This window comes from Gopherus evgoodei, chromosome 4 (genome assembly GCF_007399415.2).
Source record: "Gopherus evgoodei ecotype Sinaloan lineage chromosome 4, rGopEvg1_v1.p, whole genome shotgun sequence".
Lineage (NCBI taxonomy): Eukaryota > Metazoa > Chordata > Testudines > Testudinidae > Gopherus > Gopherus evgoodei.
Window position 1 is genome coordinate 127,614,245 of NC_044325.1, and position 22,696 is coordinate 127,636,940.

General features: G+C 54.8%; 2 protein-coding genes across 4 annotated transcripts; one reads left to right on the top strand and one right to left on the bottom strand.

The window, feature by feature from the left end:
• Positions 1–1,015: 1,015 nt before the first annotated feature.
• On the top strand, positions 1,016–14,085 carry PTPRCAP (protein tyrosine phosphatase receptor type C associated protein). Its single transcript, XM_030561009.1, has 2 exons — positions 1,016–1,216; positions 12,251–14,085. The coding sequence occupies exons 1-2, from the start codon at positions 1,214–1,216 to the stop codon at positions 12,839–12,841; spliced, it is 594 nt and encodes a 197-aa protein (XP_030416869.1). The 5' UTR covers positions 1,016–1,213; the 3' UTR covers positions 12,842–14,085.
• Positions 13,582–21,257, bottom strand: RPS6KB2 (ribosomal protein S6 kinase B2). 3 transcript variants are annotated; one of them, XM_030561005.1, is made up of 15 exons: positions 21,152–21,257; positions 20,303–20,337; positions 19,919–20,039; positions 19,164–19,232; positions 18,925–19,072; positions 18,623–18,680; positions 17,545–17,645; positions 17,365–17,455; positions 17,072–17,162; positions 16,643–16,750; positions 16,251–16,313; positions 15,829–15,906; positions 15,248–15,355; positions 15,087–15,152; positions 13,582–14,580 (listed from the first exon to the last, which is right to left on the bottom strand). In XM_030561005.1, exons 1-15 carry the CDS (start codon positions 21,221–21,223, stop codon positions 14,404–14,406), a joined length of 1,386 nt encoding a protein of 461 aa, XP_030416865.1. In that variant the 5' UTR covers positions 21,224–21,257; the 3' UTR covers positions 13,582–14,403. The 3 variants fall into 3 exon arrangements, with proteins under 3 accessions (XP_030416865.1, XP_030416864.1, XP_030416866.1); XM_030561004.1 differs by having other exon boundaries at positions 15,040–15,152; XM_030561006.1 differs by lacking the exon at positions 19,919–20,039 and having other exon boundaries at positions 15,040–15,152; positions 21,152–21,200.
• Between the last annotated feature and the right edge of the window lie 1,439 nt (positions 21,258–22,696).

A 22,696-nucleotide genomic window follows, 5' to 3' on the forward strand; every position in this document is an offset into this window, starting at 1 on the left:
TCTTCCCCCCCAGCCCCTCAGGGCCATGAGAACAAGGGGAAGAGTTGGCTTCCCACCCGCATGCTGAGCTCAGGGTCCTTCCTGTCACAGGCGCAGGCAGGGGCCATGCAGGGGAGACAGGAAACCAGTGGTTGGGGCTAACGAGCCGATACGGCAGCAGGGCTGGGGCAGGCAGGAAAGGAGTCTGCAGTGAGCATAGTATGGTGTTGGGTGGGTGAATTCAGGGCCCATCTGCTGAGCACTGAGCAGTAGCCCATGCCTTCCTTGTGGCACCCGGACAGAAACCAGCCATCTTACTTCCCTGGGCAGCTACAGTTGTTTATCCCCCTGGGCAAGTCTGTCCTGTCCCTCTCCTGGACCTGTTTAGACTAGAGGATAACAGCCTGCTACTGCTACCCATGCCTTTTCTGTGCCCAGGGGAAGAGATGTTTGGTGGTGGTTTGACCAGCCTAGGAGGAAATGAGCATCACCTCCCAGCTTCTGTCGGTGGGCACCATCTGCCTTGCGTTTCCTCTTTTCCCCCTCCCCCCACCCATTGCAGCCGGTGGTCCGGAGGGGAGCCTGTGAGCGTGAGCTGATGGGAGGGATATGGGATGATTGTGGGTAGTTGAGCCCCAACTCCCTGAGAAGTGTCCTGTGCTCCACCCAGCAATTTCCCAAAGGCAGAACCTGGAGAATACTGGGCTTCCTCTGTGCCCTGTCTTTCTGCACCTCCACCTTCCCCACATGGGCCAGGCTGGGCTGGCAGAGGGCACAGCAGGTGAGTTGTACCCCATCCCCTGCCAGTCACTGGTTTGAATCCAGCCCTGCTTGGGTGGTGTTGGTGTGCCCCTCTACTGGCTTTTGGGAAACCCCCTTACATAAGAAGAGTTGGGTGGGCATCAGTTCCTATGCTCTCAGCCTCAGGCACTGCCCAAATGGCTGGGATGGGCAAAGATGCCAAGGACTAAGCCCCCTTGCCCAGATCTTGGGGTGGAGGGGGGAGTTGGCTGCCTTCCCTGGAGGTGAATGAAACCTGTGGTCTATCAGCAGTGGAGGGCTCGATGCAAATCAGGGCTGCACAGCCCTTGGCCGCTGTTGCAGCTGCTCCCCAGTGCAGCAGGCTGGATGGGCTGGCAGGAAACGCCTGCCCACGCCTGCGCGCCTCTGCTGGTCCCCGCCACTTGCACAGTCCCCCACCCTGCCGAGAGCTGCCGGCTGCCATCACCTCGCAATGGTAAGGACCCTCTCTGGGGGCTGAACCCCCACCACCACCCCCAGGGTAGGAGGGGGGAAAACTCCAGGGGAGATGAGGTTAATGGGCTTCTTCCCCTGGCTCTGCCTCACCTGCTGGGCCAGGTATGTTTGGAAAGAAACTAGGCAGGGGTTGGTTTCAAGCCAGGAATGGCCTGGGGCGGGAGAGTAGAGATGGGCACCCCCCACAAACACACCAACCACCTGGAAACTCAACAGGGGCAGGGACTGGCCTGGGTCTGTGTTGTCTTTGGGGCAGGAGGCTGGAGCTGGAACTCTAGGGCAGTGGGTTGGAGTATGGGGTTTCCTAACTCCTCCCCCATACCTGCCCAGGCCCTGCTCCCAAGGTCTGGCACTCAGCCCAAAGTTTGTCCCCCCTTCCCCGATCTAGGTGAAGGGACCATGTACCTGGAGGGGGAGGAGGGGGCTTGCCTTTGCTGTGCCTCAGTTTCCCCTCTGTTAAATGGGAAGGAGATCCATTCCTGGGTCTGTGGAGGAAAGAGCTGTGTAATGGCCATTTCTGCCCCTGCCATTTTCCCTGTGCCTCACCACAGCACGGGCTGCTCTGCTAACACCAACAGGCTCCCATCAAACTGACTGCTCCCTCCCCTCCCCTGCTCTCTGGTCTGCTCCTCTTCTCCCTCCCCCGGCTCCCTATTAACTGTCCCTCCCGTATGGGAGCTGCTGCTAGCCCTCGTGAGCTGCTCTGGAAGTGGGGCGAGGGGACTGTAATCCCTAGCCCTTAAACATGAGGGGATGGTGCCTGTGCTTGTGTTGTGCTCCCCAGCTTTGACTAGAGATGTGCAGTCTCTATGCTGAGGGGGGTGTTAGTTGGAGCACCTTGCCAGGCTGTGATATGTCATGTTCCTGGGGTACCCTGAGCCCTGCTCCCCCTCCTCCTTTCAATGCATGTGTGCCTGGGGTGCATGAAGGCACCAGTCTGCCTGGTTTCAGTGCTGAGTTCTGCAGTAGTTGGGCAAAGGGTGTCTTGCCCTGTGGTCTGGCCACTCTGCGGTGCCATAGATGCTTCAAGGGAATGGGCCAGGTGGGGAGATAACAGCCCAAGTATAGTTGAGCGTGGCACAGCAGCCAGGGAGGCAGCTCCTAGTCGCTGTCCTAAAAAGAAGCTGTTGGCCTGAGGCCCAGCAAGAGCCGACCTGAGAGCAGCGAGCACCAGCCCGGGGGTCCTGGGGCATTGCTCAGAAGGCAACTAGTTGGTTGCATGGCAGAGAGGTGGATACCTTGGCGCTTCTGCTCCTGGTTGGCTGAAGTTTAGTTTCTCCCTGCCCAGGAAGAGCACGAGCCAGCATGGGGCACTCTGCTCTTCAGGCCATTTCCGGTCCATGGGCTGTAAAGACTCATTTCTCGGCAGCCCAGCCCAGCCCACCTCCTCCCCACAGCCCCCTACGCCCCCAGCGCTGTGATGAGTTAGTGCCAGTGCTGCCCCTGTCTCTCGGGCTGGCGGCATACCTATTCTACTTGGCCCAGCAAAGGACCGAGCCATCTAAGACAGGCCAGAGCCCCAGCCAGAGTCACCTGCCCTGCTGATGACAGGGCTGCTGTCCACTGACAGCAGAAGCAGAGCTGGGCAAAGATCAATTGCCCCCTCTGCCAAAGTTCCTACTAGCCCAGCCCTGTTCTCCCCCCATGCACAAGGCAGCTGCCCAGGAGGGAGCTGGAGGCAGAGACGGGCTGGGGCATGGGGGCAATCCAAGTTAAGGTGATAAAGCTGATAAAGGCCTAAAGGAGATAGGCCTTCTGAACTGTCAAGTGTTACAACAGACCTCCTGCAGCTCATTCTGCCCCTACGGGGCAGCCCCTACCTCCTCTCCTGGCCTCCACCTCCCAGCCCTCAATGTTAGGGGCTTCTGGGTCTGCCCTGAGGCAGCTGCCCTCCCATCCCAAGCAGCTCAGCTTTTGGCCCTGCTCCCTCCCAGCCAGCTGGAATCTCCTGCCTCTCTGGGCACTGGCCAAGGCCCTATGGGGCTGGCTGAGTCCCAGTGGCTGGCAGTTCAGCGGGCTTGGGGTCCACAGGAGCTCAGCAGAGAAGCTGCTAGGTGAGGGACACCATCCAATCCCACCAGGCCTCCCAGCACCTGCACTGTTGGGCACCCCCCACGCCCAGCACGGGTCAGGAGGAGAGCGGGCAGTTACAGCCTCTCAAAGGCAGGTCTGAGGAGGAGCCATTAACTACACACATACACGCACCCTCCCCTCACTCTTCCCTACTGTTCCATTACACTACAATAAGCTCTCCCAAGGGTAAATGCCTGCAAGCAGCAGGGGAACTATATCAACCCTCCACATGAGCAGCTCAGACTAAACATACACCCCAATGCCACAAAGCCAGTCGAGGGCCAGATGAGCAGCCCCATGGCAAAACAGCAGAGTCAAGGAGGTGTCAGCAGCAAAAAGGCATCCTTTATGTCAAATCATAGTGAGGCTAATAGGAACAAGCAAAATATTAAGTGTGAAAGTGTAGCTAGGCTGGCCAAAAATTGAGCCACAGCTTGCTAAAGAAGCAAAAAATAACAGCATGCATTTTTTTGAAGTACATCAGAAGCAGGAAGCCTGCAAAACAGTGAGGAGATGACACAGGTGCTAAAAGAGAACTCAAGGAGGACAAGGCCTTTGCAGAGAAGCTAAATGAATTCTTTGCATTGGCCTTCACTGCAGAGGATGTGAGGGAGATTGCTCCATCCTGCCCTGAGATCTAGCCTTTTGGGGGGAAAAACTGAATCACAGAATATCAGGGTTGGAAGGGACCTCAGGAGGTTGTCTAGTCCAACCTACTGCTCAAAGCAGGACCAATCCTGAGACAGATTTTTGCCCCAGATCCTGAAATGGGCCCCTCAAGGATTGAGCTCACAACCTTGGGTTTAGCAGGCTAGTGTGCAAACCACTGAGCTATCCCTCCTACCCTGAAGTACTATCCCAAATTGATGTGTCAGCAGAAAAGGCTTTGGAACAAATTGGTAAATTAAACAGTAATATGTTCCCAGGACTGGATCTTATTCACCCAAGAGTTCTGAAGGAACTCAAATATAAAACTGCACAACTACTAACTGTGGTATTGCGCAAATCAGCCTCTGTAGCAGATGACTGGAGGATAGGTAATGTAAAACCGATTTTTAAAAAGGGTTACAGAGGCAATCCTGGCAATTACTGGCCAGTAAGCCTAACTTCAGTATCGGGTAAATAGGTTGAATCTGTGGTGAAGAATAGAATTATCCGACACATAGATGAACACTGTATGTTGGGATAGAGTCAACACAGCTTTTGTAAAGGGAAATCATGCCTCAGCAATCTATTATAATTCTTTGAGGGTGTCAATTAACACGGTGACAAGAGTGATCCAATGGATGTTGTGTACTTGGCCTTTCAGAAAATCTTTGACAAGGTCCCTTCACCAAAGGCTCCTAAGCAAACCAAGCACTCATGGGATAAGAGGGAAGGTCTGCTCATGGATCAGTAACTGATTAAAAGACATGAAACAGAGGGTAGGAATAAATGGTCCATTTCAGAATGAGGTGAGGTAAATAGAGGGGTCCCCTAGGGATCTGTATTGGAACCAGTGCTGTTGAACGTATTTATAAATGACCAGAAAAAGAAAGTGAACGGTGAGGTGGCAAAATCTGCGGATGATACAAAATTATTTGAGATAGTTAAGTCCAAAGCAGATCGTGCAGAGTTACAAAGATATCTCACAAAACTGGGTAGCGATTTGGCAACAAAATGGCAGATGAACTTGAATGTTGCTAAGTGCAAAGTAACGCACACTGGAAAAAAAATAACTCCAACTAGACATACAAAATGATGGGGAATAAATTAGCTGTTACCATTCAAAAATGATCTTGGCATCATTGTGGACAATTCTTGGAAAACATCTGCTCAATGCTAGCACTGTTAGCAAAAAGGCTAATAGTGTTAGGAGTTATTAGGAAAAGGATAGATATTAAGACCAAAAATATTGTAATTACTAAATAAATCCATGGTACACCCACAAATCTCAGAGCTGATATGGCTGAACTGCAAAAAGTTCAGAGAAGGTCAACAAAGATGATGGAGGGTCTGGAACAGCTTCCGTACTAGGAAAGACTAAAAAGTCGGGGGCTGTTCTGCTTAGAAAAGAGATAACTAAGAGGGGATATAATAGAGATCTAGAAAATGAATGATGTGGAGAAAGTGACTAGAAGAATGTTATTTACCCTTTCCTACAATACAAGAACCAGGGGTCACCCAATTAAATTAATAGACAGTAGGTTTAAAACAAACAAAAGGAAGCACTTCTTCTGACAATGCATCTGTGGCATTCATTGCCAGGGGATGTTGTGAAGGCCAAATGTATAACTAGGTTAAAAAAAAGAAATAAGTTCATGGAGAATAGGTCCATCAATGGCTATTAGCCAAAAGGGTCAGGGACACACATCCCCATGCTCTGGGTGTTCCTAAACCTCTGACTGCCAGAAGCTGGGACTGGGCAATGGGATGGCTCACTGGATAATTTCCCTGTTCTGTTCAGTCCCTCTGAAGCATCTGGCCCTGGCCACTGTTGACTGACAGGATACTGGGATAGATGGACCATGGCCTGACCCACTATGGCAGCTCTTTATGTTCCTATTCCTTGCTTCTCAGGGCCCTCTGGCAAAATGGGTGACCCTTTGCCCGCTGGCAGGGCCCTGCCGTCTGTCTGGCTGCAGTTCTGGGAAGGGCTGCTCTCTCGGGCAAGGACAAGTGAGGCCCCAGCTCTGCAGTGGTCAGCGGTCTGGCCTGCTGCTCCAGGGAGCCAGGCTCAGTTCACACTGAGAGCCCAGGATTGCTGCGCTGGGCCCAGTACCAGCCCAGAGGGCTGGAGCTCGGAACAAGTGGGGCTGGGCCCTGCAGCTGCTGCCAGCTGCAAAGCCACCTCTCTCTCACTACTGCTGTCACCTGCCTGACCGCAGCTTCCTGTTACCCTTGTCAGCCTGATGAGACCTGCACCCCCAGGAGACACCCACACAGGCCACGTAGCATGTGATACATGCCACCCACCACCCTCCCCTACCCCCCAGACACACACACAGCAGGCTGGAGAAGCCACACCAGAAAAAGACTCACAGAACCCCTCCCCCAACACACACGGCCTGGCAACTGCCTGCGAGGGGCATGGGACCCAACAATGCACCAGCCCGACCTGCACCCATTGCCTGAGGACAGGAGGGTAAGGCACCCCATACACTCACACAGCCTGCCTAACTCCCCACCCAGTGCCAACCCACAGCCCCCTGCACCCAGCTCTGACCTCCCCCTCAACCCTGCCTAATGCCCCCACTACCTCCATGCCAACCAAAGTTCCCTGTAAGCTACATGGCCGCAAAGCAGCCTATTTAGCACCACACAGGCACCCAGGGAACCCCACACTGGGATCTGCCGTGGCTGAGGGAGTGGCACCTCTCCCCCGGCCCCAACTCAGCCCTGGACCTGCCATGGCTGGGAGAAGGGCGGTCTGAACCTGCAACAGCTGGGGTGCCCCTCCCGCAGCCCTGGACCAAGCCCTGGCCCAGACCTGCCATGGCTGGGACACCCCTTCCCTGGCCCCTACTCAGACCCAGACCTGCCGCAGCCAGGGAGGGGCTCCCCTTCTCGGCCCGAACCCAATGCCTGGTCTGAACCTACCATGGCCCAGGAAGGGGTGCCTCTCCTCACTAGCCCAGGTGCTGCTGTGGGGGAGAGAGATTGCTGAGCAGAGTCCTCTCTCCCCACCATAGCCCCAGAGCACGCTTCTCCACCTGAGACACCTCATCCCTGGCTCCACCCTAGAGCCCTCACCCCAACCCTCTGCCCCAGCCCTGAATTCCCTTCCACACTCAGAACCTCTCAGCACCACCCCCACCACATGAATTTTGTTATGTGCACCAATATGGAAGTGATGTTTTAGGTAAAACATAAAACAGATTTATTTACTACAGAAAGATAGATTTAAGTGATTATAAGTAGCAGGCATAGAGATTAAAGTTGGGTACACAAGAAATAAAAAAATCTCACAGTCCAAATTCTACAGACTTAACAAGATTTGAATCTAGCAGTTTCTCACCCTACTGGATGTTTCAGGCAGTTTACAGTTTTTATTACATGAGGGAATTTGATTCCCAGCCTGGGACCAATCTCCCCCATTCAAAGACTTTGCTTTCCAAACGAGCTTCCAGGTGTTGAGATGGGGGAGGCCAGAGGCCAGGTGGTGATGTCATCGACCCTCACTTAGACTTTCTCTCCAGGTGCTAGAAAGATCCTGGCTGCAACATTAGGGTTAGGCAGCCCCCGATTGCATACGTGCCCTCTCTGAGGAGGCTCTGGGAGAGTGACTTCTTCTTGATGGGCCATTAACTCCTGTCTGGCTGGGCCTGATTTAAATCTGCCTCACTAGGTCCTGCTTTGATACCACTGAAAGGCTGGCTGTTGGCATGTCCCGCTTACCACATATTTCAGTACCAAACATATAGCAATGCTTTATGTGCCATGACAGTACAGACAATCCAACCAAACAGCAATGTTCAATGGCTCAAGACTTTATAAATGATATCTCACAAGGCATACTTTGTAAAAAAACATATCACAATCACATCACAGTGGTGAATATGGGGATCCAAGGTGCTACTTTGAGATACAGAGTGTCACACCTCCCCCTACTGCAAGAGTGTTAATCCCTAAAGCAGAGACAGTGTGGCCATGGTCCTCTTTAGGTTATGACAATATAATGCCCATGTGTTGCTAAACATTGTAGTATTACCCACATGAGCTCTTGCAAAGTTCAGTGTACCTCCTGATACTTTGTGGATCTGTCCAGTGATCTCAAAAGTCAGCAAGCGTGCCTTCTCTAGGTTGCTAGAAAGCATCTATTTACATCTTTGCATCATTGTTAGCCCTTCTGCTTCTCCCTTTGGTGTTAGCTCAATGTAGATATTAATGTGTTCTATAGCATAGATATTTTGACATTTAGCTATTAAAGAGATAAGGTGCTGTGTCTCAGTTTCCCCTTCCATGTAGCAGAACAGGTTTATTATGGTTTCTCTGCTGTGACAAGCTCTAAGTCCGTTTACACGTAGGAGCTGAAATGCAGCACTGCCACAGAGCTTCTTAACACACGGTTTGATCTTATTTACCACTCTGAGCATGTTCAAAAGCTTTCCCAAAAATCATGCATATTGTACCTTTTCATCAGGCTTACCCTCAGCCCCAAATTCTTCTTCGCAAGGTTTAACATTAGCATTAAAAATTTTATCAGGAGGTCTGAGTAGCACCAAACCCTTTACCACACATGCGTGTTTGTCATACCATGTTCTCTATTTAGACAGTCTGGTTTGTTCAACACCCATTGTGTCTTTCAACTCCTTCCTGAACCTTAGCATGTGTTCAGTTCCTAGCTTTTCTTTCCCTTCAGTGTGGGTTCTCAATCCATTCATATCTTTAGGGCTTTGGTACTCCACAATCTAGTGAGATTAAGGGGATTCTGCATTTTGGCTGGTCCTGTGTAGAGCTGTCTCCCAATCCTAGTATGTCCATATGCAAGAAATCCATCTCCCCTTTTGGGAGCTTCCTCACCCTCCTTTTTTAGAGGTTCATGATTTGTGTCTCTAGGTTACAAGTGCTTGCTCTTTAGTCAGACACACCTTTTTTCGGCAGCTCTCTGTCAGCTGCTTTGTGTGTCTTACCAGCTCTCCTCTGCCAGCTGAGTGATTTGCATGCTCACAGACCACCATTGCCTGGAAGCTTCCTGGACTCAGCTTCTTGGCTGTTACAGGCATGGGAGCTGCATCTTGACTGGACTTTTCACAATCATATAAAGATGAGTGTCCTAAAAACCTGGGACCTGGACTGAAGTACCTCCATCACCCCTTTCTCTGAGAAATTAGCTACGTGACTGGTACCCTCCAAAAGGTCACACAGTCCCTTCTTTGAACCTAAGTTACAGGCAGCACGCGTGGGTGTACAGATGCTGAATCAGTCACTCAGTCCTGGGCATCCTCTCCCAAGTGACCAGTGAGATATCCATGTGCTCCCACTATTCTTTTCCCATTTTCCTTCTCTGGGGTCCCCTCTAGGACACATCTCTCTAAGCTCTCTAGAGCAAAAATCTACCCCTTGTTTAGCTGCAAAGGGCTCACAGCTAACAGCTGAAATAGTTTTCTCAGTGCCAGGCACTCCACCCCTCTCTCTTCCTGAAGAGGTGCTGCCTTCAGCTGTGGTGCAGGAGTTGGTTTCCATCTCCCCTCCCACACACACACACACACCTGGAATAATATTACTTCCCTTTGCTGCAGAGGAATCAAAGAGATTTTTCTCCCTTTCCCTCAGCAGTTTCTGGGACTTTACCCTTTCCCTCTGGGGTCTCAGCAAAATATTCTTTCTTGCTGCAGGCTACAACAATGGAGCTATACAGAAAAAATAATTCCCAATAAACATATCAATGGGGATATCGTCCACTACTCCCACCTTTAATTCACTTTCTAACCTATTAGTTTCACTGTGCATTATGGCCAAAGGCACACAAATCTGGAAACCTTCTACTAATAAAAGCTCTGCCATCTGTCCTGGCAATGTGTCACCTTCTTGAATTACATTCTACCTAACCACAGAAATCTCTGCACCTGTATCTTCCCATCCTAAATTTTCCCTGCCATTAATTTTGACAACCTTTATGAGTTCCATGTCTGCTTCTTCAGAGGCTAATCCCACAAAACCAATATAAGAAGAGTCAGGTGCGTTAGAGGATCCCGTATGGAGGACAGCAGCATTAACATGGGCTACTTGTTGCCCTCTTCCTCCCAGCATAGGGCATTTATTTCTCAAGTGATAGTAATTCCACTGATGATAGCACCTTTTGGGCTCTTCTATTTTCACAGGAGGTTTGGGATGGGGATTAGTGGAATGGTTTTGGGGTGATGAGTGCCCAGCCTCCCTCTTTCTTCCCAGGGCAAAACGGGATTCTCCTTTCCCACCACAGTTTAACCCCCCACACCACTCCCTTACTCTCAATAGATGCCTGGGTCTGCTCAAAGCCATCAGGTAGAGATACCATCTCATCTACAGTTTTTACATTTTTATTCCATAGACACCGTTTTACATCTTTATATACTGAGTAACAAGGTCAAACATTTGTTAAAAACTTTCAACACCTTTCTCCCTCACTCATTTTCCCATTAGATCTTTCATCCTGTTTACATATACCCCATTACTCATATCAGCATTGCTCTTAAAATTTCTAAATGTCACCCTCTGTGTTTCAGGGGTAATCTAAAATAATTTCAAACAGGTTTTTTTTTTTTAATTTACAGTAACCTAAAGCATCCTGAATTGGCATTCCATTGGAGTATATTAAGATCTTTACCAGCTAACTTTGCAATTAGGCTGGGGACTTTCTTGTCATCAGGAATCACTTGAGCTGCACACAGCCTCTCAAACGTAGTAAAATATTCTGATATCACCCATCTCCTTATGTGCAGGACATAACTGCTCCTGTCTGTGGATTTCTGGAGAGAGAGGAATCAGTGGGGTGAGATGGTTCTGGTATTGCTTTTCTAGTAAGTCCATTTGGTGTTTTCACTCTCTCTCCTTCCTCAGCCTCCTTGGGTTTCAGCTCTTATAGTCACTTGATGTGCTGTCTCCTCTCTGGCAGCCTTTTTCCTCTCTCCTTTAGCTCCGGTTCTTTCATTTTCGCTGATGCTCAGTTTCTCTCTTTTTCTTCTACCTGCAGTCTGTACAGCTTTAACCTGGCAACTGTGTTACTCACTCATTCTTATGCCTTTCTCTTCCTATTTCCCTTTCCCAAAATATGCAAACAAAAAATAATAAACTTGCAATTCTTACACTGGTGTAGAGATTTTAAGTGGCCTGTCTCAGTGCAGTCAAGAAAATTACAAATCTCGGTCAGAACAAGCTGCATTTCATCCTGCTCATTGTGCCACTGAGACAGTATTCCTGGGGTACAACCTGGAACTTTAGGACCACTGTGCCCCCTTAACTCTATAACCTAGGCTGTTTCTCACAAGGCTATGACAGTCACAAGCAGCAAACTTCTCCAGCTACTGTGATCAGCCAACGGCACGTGGAGACCTACATCTAGCTAAATTGCATGAATGCTAAGTCACTCATGAATTGTACAAATCACTCTAGACCTCAGCTTGCACCCCTGAAATACAGCATCTTACAAGCTCAAGACTTCCTTGCACAGTGCAAGCCCATTAATTAGTTTGCCACTCTAACAAAGGATAGCAGATATGCACCAACCCTTGTTAACCTGAGATTTCCCCAGCATTTCAACCGAAAACAGTTTTAGGAAAAATCTAAAACAATTTATTTACTATAGAAAGATAAGATTTAAGTGATTATAAGAAGCAGGCATAGATATCAAAGTTAGTTATGTAAGAAATAAAAAAACTCGCAGTCTAAATTCTACAGACTAAAGCAAGATTTGAATCAAGCAGTTTCTCACCACACTGGATGTTTCAGGCAGTTTATGGTTCTTATTACACTGGAGGAATTTGCTTCCCAGCCTGGGACCAATCTCCCCATTTCAAAGACTTTGCTACCCAAATGATCTTCCAGGTGCTGACTTGGGGGAGGAGAGAGGCCAAGTGGTGATGCCATCAACCCTCAGTGGCCTGATGTAAATCTGTATTGTCTGTTGCTCCTATGTTACCACTGAAAGGCTGACTGTGCGCATGTCCCCCTTACCACACATTTCAGTACCAAACATATAGCAATACTTCATAACTTCACATGCCATGATAGTACAGACAATCCAACCGAATGGCAATGTTCAATGGAACAATGATACCTCGCAAGGTGTACTTTGCACAAAACATATCACAATCATATCCCAGTGGTGAATATGAGGTCCAGGGTGCTGTCTTACAGCAGCACAAAGCGATTGTATTGAGCACGGGGAAGGGGTATCTATGCAGTGCCAAGGTCCTTGGCATGTCCACAAGCCTGGCACATCTGCAGTCATTAACCTCATCCCCTTTCACTCCTCCCCCAGCACTCTGCCATCTGTGCCCCACGGGGCCTGCTCTCTGCAGGGCTGGCACTCCTGGTGCTTCCGGGAGCCGTGCTGGGCTCAGACTCCAACCCAGACAGCAACTCTGTGGCTGTGGTCTTCCTGGTCTTCCTGCTCCTGCTGCTGCTCCTGGTGCTGGCCCTGGCCTGGCGCAAGCTGAGCCATGATTCAGATGGCAGGTATCACCCACGCCACCTGTGCCAGCCACAACATCTGCTAGCAGCCCTGGCCAGGCGCTGGCGTGAGCTGCGAGGGCAGGTGCCCCCTGAGAGGCAATGGCAAGGCAAGGACAACGAGGATGAGGACGATGACGAGGAGGACGAGGAAACCCTTCAGCGGGATGAGGAGGAAGGTGGAGGAGGGCAGGAGCAGCAGAGCGAGGAGGAGGGCGCTGCTGTGCCAGAGGGGACCCCACCCTGCGATGCCCCTGAGGGAGCCCTAGAAGAGGGAGGGAAGGCAGAGGGTGCCAGCGCCGGAGGCCTGCTCAGTGACCTGCACTCCTTCTCCGGGACAGCTGCCTGGGAGGATAGCGCCGCAGAAGGAGGCAGCCGCCAGCATGTCACTGCACTCTAGGGCAGCTGAGGGAAGGATACAGACTGTGGGAGAACTGCAGCCCCCCACTTGCTGACTGGGGAGCAACTGCAACTGCTCCCAGCCCCCCTACAAGGAGGTGGGATGAACTGCTCCCCACACCCCACCCTGCAGAGCTCTTCACCCCTCGCCATGGGGCTGCAATGGCCCCCCCTGCACCCCACTTCTCCCCACCAGCCCCCTCACACCAGGAGAGACAGCCCAAGCAGAGCACGGAGTGCCCCATCTCCCCTAGGCTCTGCACTAACTCTAGCACTCCTCCTCCCTCCCCATCTGCACCAGGATATAGGGTGTGACACCATGGCACGAGGGCGTGGCTCCACTCCCACTGAGGAGCTGCTGATTGGCCCACAGGCAGCGCTACAGGCACCAATAAAGGGGCAGCATTGCTCATAACCTGCCACAATCTGCAGTTTCATTTACCCCCGAGGGGAATGCTGGGGGTAGGGCTGCATGGAAGGGGCAGAACTCACTGTGAACCACACTCCTGGAAGAGGAAGGGAGGGTGACCCCAGCCTTCTGGCCTCAAGGAAGGCTTGTCAGGCCCCCCTGCCCTACAACATGGTGGGAGTAGTGTATGAGGCTTCTCCATTGAACAATCTCCCCAACTGGCTGCCCACCAGCTGGAGTGGCACCCCTCCCCCAAACACCATGGAGAAGCTGGCAAGGGGGTGGTGGCAAACTACCTCCTCTCTCCCAGCAACAAGAAGGGGGGACCACAGCACAGCCATACCCGGGCTTTAATTGGCACAGACTTGCCACAGAGAGGGGCTGTCTGCCCCCCACACATCACAAGGTGACATAGCATACAGCAAACAAGCCAGCAACCCTCCCACTCAGAGAAGGCAGAGTGTGGTCACCTCCCTAATATTCAGTACCCCCACTGTCCCCCCCTGCACCATGCCTCTCCAGGCTCTGCCCCCCCCCCCCCAGACTTCCAGGACTCTGAGCCCCGCCTCCTCAGCCCAGCACCCTAACCCCTACCATATACCCTGTACAATGGCCTTCTTCACACAAGCCTCCCAGCCATGCTCTGCTCCCTCCCCCACACACACTGACCCCCTCGACAATGCCCCTGCCACGCTCTGCTCTCCTCTCGCGCTGACACACACACACCCCGCCGTGCTCAGCCCCTTGAACCCAAAACATGATCTCACGCACACACACACACACACACACCCCCTATCATGCTCAGCCCCTTGAACCCGAAACATGATTTGTAGCAATAAAAACAGAGCACCAAGGAAGGGTTAAAAGTCCCATGGGTGGGAGCTGCAGCCTGGGGGCCATGGGGCCACTCAGAACATGCCAAGCACCCCCTGCCCTCCCCAGCCGGGGCTGCCCCACCCGCTGGAATTGCAGCCCTGACAAAGCATCTCCTCCTGAGTCCATCCAGGCTGGGAACCCCGACAACCCCCAGCCTCACTCAGCTGTCAGGGGGCTATGTCCATCCCATGGGTCACCGACAGGCTAGGCACCTCCACGGGGAGCCTCCCACCGGCCCAAGCTGAGTCTCCTGCCCAGGCAGGGGCACCATGCCTGCCTCAAGCTACCTTGCCACCCGGCCCCGGCCCCCCTTCTGCTTCTTGGTGCCTGTCGGCGTCTTGATGGGCAGGGGGGCCGTGCCCTCTGGTTGGGGCGGCAGCAGCGGCAGCCCTAGCTCCATCGGCTCCACCGCCAGGCTGGGCTTGAAGGCTTCGAAGAGAGAGAACTTCAATGGGCTGAAAGCAATAAGGGAACTGGGAGTGAGACCCCCATAGAAAGAGAGTGAGCCGGCCCCATCCCAACCCCCGTAGGGGGCCAGGCCTGGAAACCCTGCAATCAATAGCCCCAAGCCTTGGTACTCAACTCCCCCAAACCCCAATCCACAGCCCCCATCCCAACCCCTCCACGGGAACCCTGTTAACAACCCCACACCTTGGCACTGCCTCCCTGCCCACCCAGCTCCACAGCTCCACATGGCAATACCATACAGAGAGACGGGTATCTACTGTTGGGAAATCCCAGGAAGGGAATGCTAGAGCCACTGCCCCCTAGAGGGGAAAAGCCTCATATCCCACTCCCCATGCCCGAGTCAACCAGTTCCTCCTAGCCTAGTGCTGGATCAGAGCCAGTGCCCCCTAGAGGGGAAAGGAGCCATGCCTGTTGGTCACCTCCTTTGGAGGTGCCCCTAGCCGTACCTGACAGGCGTTCTGGGGCTGCTATTGAGGCGGCGAGGGGAGCGCACCTTTGGCTGGAAGGAGAAGCCCTCCTTAATGCTCTCCAGCACCGACGGGGCCACATATGTGAAGCCCTGCAGAGAGCACAGAGGTCAGAGCAGCAGGGATGCCATAGTGCAAGCTCCACCGCCTCCCAGCTATGACAGCACCCCCTGCTGGGAGTCCTTACCAAGAAGGCCTGGTTGGCACTCTCGCTAATGGAAGCGTCGTCAGGGCTGTCCACGGGCGTCTGACGAGTGAAGCGGATGTCAAACTGGCTGACATCATCATCCGATTGCTGTAGGGCAGGAGAGAGTGGGACAAAGAGGGTCAGTCCTGAACAGGAGGGGCAGCTTGGCATCTGCGCCATCCACCAGCAGGGGAGGATGGCAACCAGGCTTGCCACATAAAGGATCTGGCTTCGGATTTTCCATCCAGATTTTCCTCTCCCAAGGGGCTGGGAGCTGCAGGGCCCCATGGGGGCTGAGCGCCTTGCACAGCTTTCCTGGACATCTGGGTCCCATTCTCCAACACTGTGTCAGTAGGGCTGGGCTGCGAGGAGCCCTAGGTGCAAGTGCTCTGCACTGCCACCCGGGGGAGGGTGCTGGGAGCTGCAAGGCCCCCTAGGAGTGAGAGACATCTATTGCCACGTGGGAAAGAGCAAGGCAGGCCTGTTCTGAGCTCAGCCCAGGCTGGGCTGGGCAAGGCACGCAGGGAGCAATGGGCTAGCTCTCTCCTGCCATTGTGGGGTGGCTGGGGGGAGGGTAGTACCAGGCAAGGCCTGAAGGGTGGGTCCAGCTTGCGTGCCAGCAGTTCATCCCAGTTGACTTGGCGGAAAAATGGCTGCTTCTGTAGGAACAGATACGTAGGCAGGAGGTCAGAAGCCCAGCAGCTGCTCCCTCCTCCCCCCTTGCCCAGCTCAGGCCTGTGCCCTCTCCTGGGCTCCCCATGCAGACGCCCTGTGGTGGGGGGAGTCCTGAGCCCAGGAAGGCTATGGCAAGGCTGGGCACGAGACTGTGCCCATGTGGAGAGGAGGCTCCGCCCCCGACCCAGAGCCATGGAAGGGAGATGCCTCCTGCCACTGACTCCAGTGTACCCATGGGTGCAGCTAGGGGAGAAAATCCCCCCTTCAGAGTACTGAATACTGCCCCTCCCCCACCTCTGGAGGGCACCCTCCCACCCCACCTACCTACCTGCACATCAGCTGCATCGCCCGTCCCGCCCCCAATCCTCTGGCTGGGGTTTCTCTTGAGGAACTGAAAAGAGAATGGAGTCAGGGGGCCCTCAGGAAACACAGCCTGACGGACATGGGACGGAGGGTTCCCCCCCGCCCCTATCCTGATTCCACATCTAGTGGCAGCCATTTTAGTGAGACCCACACAAAAGTCCATATTCAAGATCATGGCCTGCTGGTTCTGGAGCTGATGGATCAGCAACTTTGAGGAGCGGAAGTGAAGGAAATGGCAACAGTGTTAGACAGCAGCAGGAGCTGGTAACCTACTGGGGGGAGTGGCACCTCCTTGCACAGGTCAGGAGCGTGAGACGGTATCCTAGTTTGGGGAGGGGGGGCACCTGCAAGCAGTACCTTCTTGAGTAGATCCCGGGCATCAGGGGTCAGGTAAGGTGGCAGCACCAACTTTCCCTTGAGGATCTTGTCGATGGTTTTCTTCCGGTTCTCAGCCGTGAAGGGCGGCTGCAAAGGAAGCACAGTGGGGGCTGAGCATTGGGATGGAGCAGGGGGTGAGCTCCAGCAAAAAGGGGATCCAGGGGTAAGTGGCGGCCATGCTAGGAGAGAGGCATGGCTCAGCAGCGGGGGAAGGGGCACTGAACCTGGCGCAGAACAAGGGTCTGGGCTGGGGCAGAGGGTGCAGAGTGAGAGACCGTGCTGGTGTGAGGGAAGGTGCCGTTTGACAGAGCGACAGACAGGCCCAGTACTATACCTGGGGAAAGGGGAAACACTCAGCCTGTGGCTCCGGCCCCCCACCCCCATGTTAACAGCATGAGCAGGACTTGCCGATCCAGTGAGCATGTCGTACATCAAGGCCCCGAGGCTCCACCAGTCCACGGCCCGGTTGTGTCCACTCCGCATCAGGATCTCTGGAGCCCTAGGGACAGCACAGACACCCTGAGCTGCTGGGCCAGCCACTGACCACCCCAAGGCCCTCCAGGGGAGCAGCATGAGGGGAGAGGGGATGTCTCGGGGGCCAGGTCGCATGGGGGAGCAGTGCGAGGGGAGGTGGGTGTCTCTGGGGCCAGGTCCCACAGGCAAGCAGTGTGAGGGGAGGTGGGTGTCTCTGGTGCACCTACATGTACTCAATGGTCCCACAGAAGGTGTGGGTGACGGCTCCCTCATGGATCGACTCCTTGCACAGTCCGAAGTCCGTCAGCTTGATGTGTCCTGAGGAAGACAAGACTCCATGGGTCAGACCTCCTGAGCCAGGGCTCTCTGCACCCCACATCGAACCCTGCTGCCCCTGGGCTCCATACCTTGGCTGTTCAACATGATGTTCTCCGGCTTCAAGTCCCGGTAGATGATGCCGTTGCAGTGCAGGTGGCCCAGGGCCAGAGTGATCTCGCTCAGGTAGAAGCTGTGGCACAAGCAGGAACGAAGCAGTCAGTACCACTGACACCCGCAGCTCATGGGGGCACTGCTCCCTAATGTGCCAGCCATGCAGCTCCCCCAGCGGGAGCCGCAGCTGATATGCCCGATCAAACCAGTGGGATGGCTCCCACCATGTCAGAGAACTGGACACTGCCCAGGGGCTACAGTCAGGCCCTGGGAAATGCTGGTGGCCACCCCTATGGCACAAGAAGCTCTTCACCACTCACAGACCAGTACGGCCCCCCTCTCCCAGGCTGGCTGGGCCCCAGCTGGCATTCCTCTCTGCCTTCCTGTGCCCTCCCTCCTGCTTAGCTCTGCACCTGTGCGGCCCAGTTCCTCTCCCCCATACCTGCCTCCCCCTTGCTGGGACCCCTGCCCCCCACCCCCCGTCCCATCACTATTCTCCCTTGCTGGGACCCCCAAGCTCCCCCCAGACCCCTACTACCTCCTCCCAGCCCTTGCTTGTCTCCACCTGGAGGAGACTGGCTGCCATTCGAACCAGTGGTGACCAACACTGTGTAACGAAGGGCTATGGTCTTGACCATGGCGTCAATAGGTCACAGTGAGCCCCGGGCTGCCCTTGGCAGTGTGCACAACATGGGATGCTAAGATGTGCCAGTTATTATGTATTCCAACCTGCCCCCATTCCCTGCTGCACACAAGCCCCCACCTCCCTCAGGTCCTGGCACAAGCAGGTTAGCTCTGCCTTGGTGCTCTGGCACGGGGGCACCGTCTGGTTTTAAATACAGCTCTGCACTCGGCAACAGCTCAGTGATCCCTCTGAAGAGCCCCGCTCTGTGGTGTGTTGCACAGTGGGAGCAGGTCCTTTCCACACAGACTTTGGTCAACATAGCAAGGGTGAGACGGGCACTGGGCTGGAGATTTGGAGCCTACAAAAACAATCACAACACAGCAGGAGCGGGGAAGGGGGACAGTGTGCTCCCAGCTACTCCAGTCACTGACCATGCTGTGTCCTCCAGGAAAATGCCCTCACGCTCCAGCTGCATGAAGAGCTCACCACCTGCAAACCCAAAACAAAGAGGTACCTGAGCTCCCCACACAGGTCCTGGCTCCTGCCCCACTCCCAGAGAGGTCATGAGGGTAGAGAGGGGCCAGCTCTGGTCAGACTGCAGGCCGACAGCACTATACAGTCTCTGACAACACTGTTCTCACATAGGTCACTCACATGCAGCCTGGTCTCTCCCCCAACCCTTGCCAGGGCCGAACCCTCCCAAGCCACCCCCAGCCTCAGCCCTGCCCTGTACCACTCAAGCACTCGAGGATGAGGTAGAGCTTGCCACCCGTCTGGAAAGCATAGATCAGGTCCACGATGAAGGGGTGTTTGATAGCCTCCAGGATGTTCCTCTCAGCCTTAGTGTGAGCTGTGTCCTTGGCATTGCAGGCAATTTTGGCCTGGGGGGAGGCAGACAAAGAGAGGGGCATTAGGGTGCCAGCAGAAGGCAGCTCCGAGCTCAGCAGCAGGAAGGGTTGGCCAGCTAGTTACCTTCTTCAGGACTTTCATGGCAAAGATCTTCCCGGCATTGGTCCCCTGCACCTTCCGTACCTGGAACACCTGCGAGGGAAGAGAGGGATCTTTAGGGCGGGCGGTTGTACAGCTAGCTCCACAGTGCCGTGCCAACGGCAGGCAGGCAGCTTCTTCCGGCAACTCAGGGGACCATCTGGGAGAAGATGCCCCGATGGAAACATGACAGGATTCAGAAATGCAGCCATGGGGCCTGATGGGAGTTGTAGCTCAGTGGCCTTATGCAGCCCCTTTATAAGCCAAGCTCCCCAACCACACTTCATTTCCCATGATGCACTGGGGCCACGGGAGAGTCACTTGGCGCCACCTGTCCTCCACAAAAATTGAGTTCATGGTGCATCCTGGCAGAGGTAGTCCAGCTAAGGAACCAGGTCCACAGAGGAGAACAGGAAGCATCTGAACTATACTACCCATGTGGCACTACAATGGCGTGTCAGAATTTAAATTTCTGACCAGTTCTCTCCACGAAACAAGTTTTCCCCCATATAGAGCCCTAGAGCAGACCTCGCAAGGGTCCCAATCCCTCCCTCCCACCCTTCTTGTTCTCTTCCATAGAGGTTTCTGGCTAGCAGGGGTCCAGGAGAGAAATAGGGGTGAGTCAGTCCCACAGTGCCATCCCCCAGTAGAGAGAGATGGAGTAGTAGGGACATGTGAGGCACACACCCTTGCCCCCCGCAGCTAGCGCCATCAGTCCCATGCACCTGGCCCTTCCCTACCTTGCCATAGCCACCCTTGCCTAGGACACGCAGCAGTTCGAAACAGTGGGGCCCGATGCGCTCAGGGCCATTGTTGACGCTGCTCTCTGAGATCTCGATCTCCTCATAGTGCCCCACCGGCCTGAAGGAGATGGGCAGAGATGTGAGCAGGGAGCACATGCTGGAGATGCCGTAGGAAACAGGGAGGAAGAGCCACCCAGGGAGAGGGCATACTGGGCCAGTGAACAGCTGGGGGAAAGCCCCTGGGAATAGGGCAGGTTCTGGCTCCTGAGTGCTGGCTCCTTCCACCCAGGGAGGCTGGTTCGATTCATCAACTCCCCAAAGAAAGAATGACATTTGTCCAAAGCCCCTGCACCCACCTAGCCCCTTCCCTAGGCTACTTACTCCAGGCCATTCCCCCGCAGCTCCAAATCCATCTCCTAGGACAGAGGAGGGGAAATCAGACACACACACAGACAACCCCCACAAGGACAAGGGGTCACAGGAGTTAGAGGCAGTCTGCCAAGTGCACAGGGGCTAGTGGCACCAGAACTAGAATCAGGCACTTGGAGTCTAAGGGGGCACCAGGGCTAGGAGCAGACAGCCAGGGGTTGGCCATGGTGCAGAGAGGTGAGACGTGTACCAGGGCTAGGAGCAGACTGCCAGAGAGTGCCAATGGGGTGGGCGGCACCAGTTTTCAGGTCTGGCTTCTAGAAGGTGCCAGGCTTAAGGTCAGGCTGTGGCATAGCAAGGGGACAGGGAGATGACAGCCTCCCCAGGGGCAGGGTGAGGTGCTGGTTTCGCTGGGGTGTTATTAGTCACAGGTAACAAGGATGCTCCGTGATCAGGGTGCAGTCACCTTCCAAGGACATTGCTCATCATGCTGTCCAGAGTCACAGACTGTGGGGAGGTGGGACAAGCCGTAGGGGGCCGAGTTGCTCGCGCCCCATCCTTGGAGGGAGGTGGTGGAAGAAAATCACATGCTACCCAGACACTGGGGGCAAGTGCAGAGGGAGATCTTAAGGGGCGGGGGGGGTCAGAGGAGCCCAGCGGGTAGGGGCAGGTGCAGGGCGGCTGGGGACTCTGCAGGGGGGCAGGTAGCAGGGTTGAGAGGCAGATTAGGGTGCCGGGCGGCAGAGGGGGAGCTGAGGTTCAGGCAGGGGATACATGGGGGCCCTGGAGGACCAAGTTGGGGGCCAGTCAGGGGTCCTGGGGGGTCCCGGGTCCGTGGCTCTGTCCACCCCCCGCTCTCACCGCCCCCAGCTCGGGCTCGTCTCCGTCGCTCCCCTCCTCGGTCTCTAGGTCGATGTCGAACACCCCGGCCATGGCGGCGGCCCCGGGTGCCCCGGCTCGGCCCCGCCTCCTCTGTCCTAGTGCTACGTTAAAGCCCCGCGCCCGCCTCCGCCCCGAGCGCAGTGTGATGACGTCACCAAGGTTTCTGGGAACTGTAGTCCTGGGACTCGGAAAGGGAAGAGGCGGGCCGCTGGGAAACACGCCGCCGGGGCGGAGTGTGTAGCTGTGAGCTTAGGCTTTGGCGCTGCTCTCCTCGGAGAGTTCCCTGCACCTTCCCCGCGGGCTCCCGCACCTACGGGTGCCTCTTCCCGTCCCTGGGCGGGGCTCGCTCGGTATTCCTGCGCCGCTCAGAGCCCGGCCGGCCGCCCCACGTGCCGGGGGTCTTGTAGCGCGGGCTGGATGAACTTTCCTGTGGGCCTGGGGCACCTTGGTTTTGTGGGGCCCCTGGGGGTTGGGGGCAGGGGATTGGAGTGGGGGGGTGCAGGTCTAGTTGGGGGTGGGGCCAGGGATGCGTCAGAGGGGTTGGGTGGGGCAAGAGGTTTGAAGTGAGGGCTCTGGGGGGGGAGTTTGGGTGCAGGAGGGGGCTCAGGGCTGGGACAGGAGGCTGGGATGCTGCTGGGGATGAGGACTCTGGGAGGGAGTTTGGGTGTGGGAGGGGGCTCAGGGCTGGGGTAGGGGAGTTGAGCTCTAGGGTGCAGGCTCTGACCAGGAGGCACTCACCTCGAGCAGCTCCTGGTTGGTGGCACAGCAGGATCCCTGCCTGCCTTGGCTCCATGCTGCTCTGCTCCCCGAGGTGGCTGGCATGTCTGCTCTGCATGGTGCACAGTTACTGTGGCCAATGGGAGCTGCGGAGCTGGCACTTGGGCTGGAGGCAGCACAGAGAGATTCTCTGAATGCCCCTCACCTAGGGGCTGCAGGGGCACATGGGCAAGCCAGCACTGATGGCCCCTGCCTCAGGGTCGGGGGGTGCCGAAGCTGGGGGACCGATGTGCAGCCTCCAGTGCGGAGGCTTGCCACAGTCTGGGTGAAAAGAAGCCACGTACCTCATCCTGGCTTGTGGCGCTCCCCCTTAGCCTGAGGCTTTGGGCGGCAGCCCCTAAATTAATCCGGTCCTGCCTGTAACAAAAACAGATATCCTGGGTTCCAATGCTGTGAGGCTTTGCTGACCTGCCTATCTAGCCCAGCAAAAGCCAGGGCCCCCAGGTGACTGAGCAAGGGGTAACTGATGTTCCCCACGGTACAATCTGGGTCTGAATAGCTCTGCCCTCTCAACTCTCCAACCTGGGGTGCTTCACTGTGAGAGCAACCACTCCCGGTCTGCTCACGCACAGCCTCACTCCCTGCTGCATTATCTTAGAGCTTCTAGCCAGCCGCTCCTGAATTATGTTACAGAGCAACACCAGTAAATTCCTAGTCCCAGATTTGTGCATCTTCTACTGTCCAGCTCTTTCCTTCTGGGCACTACAAGCTCATAGAAAGTCTGTCATTTCATTCATTGAAAATGAT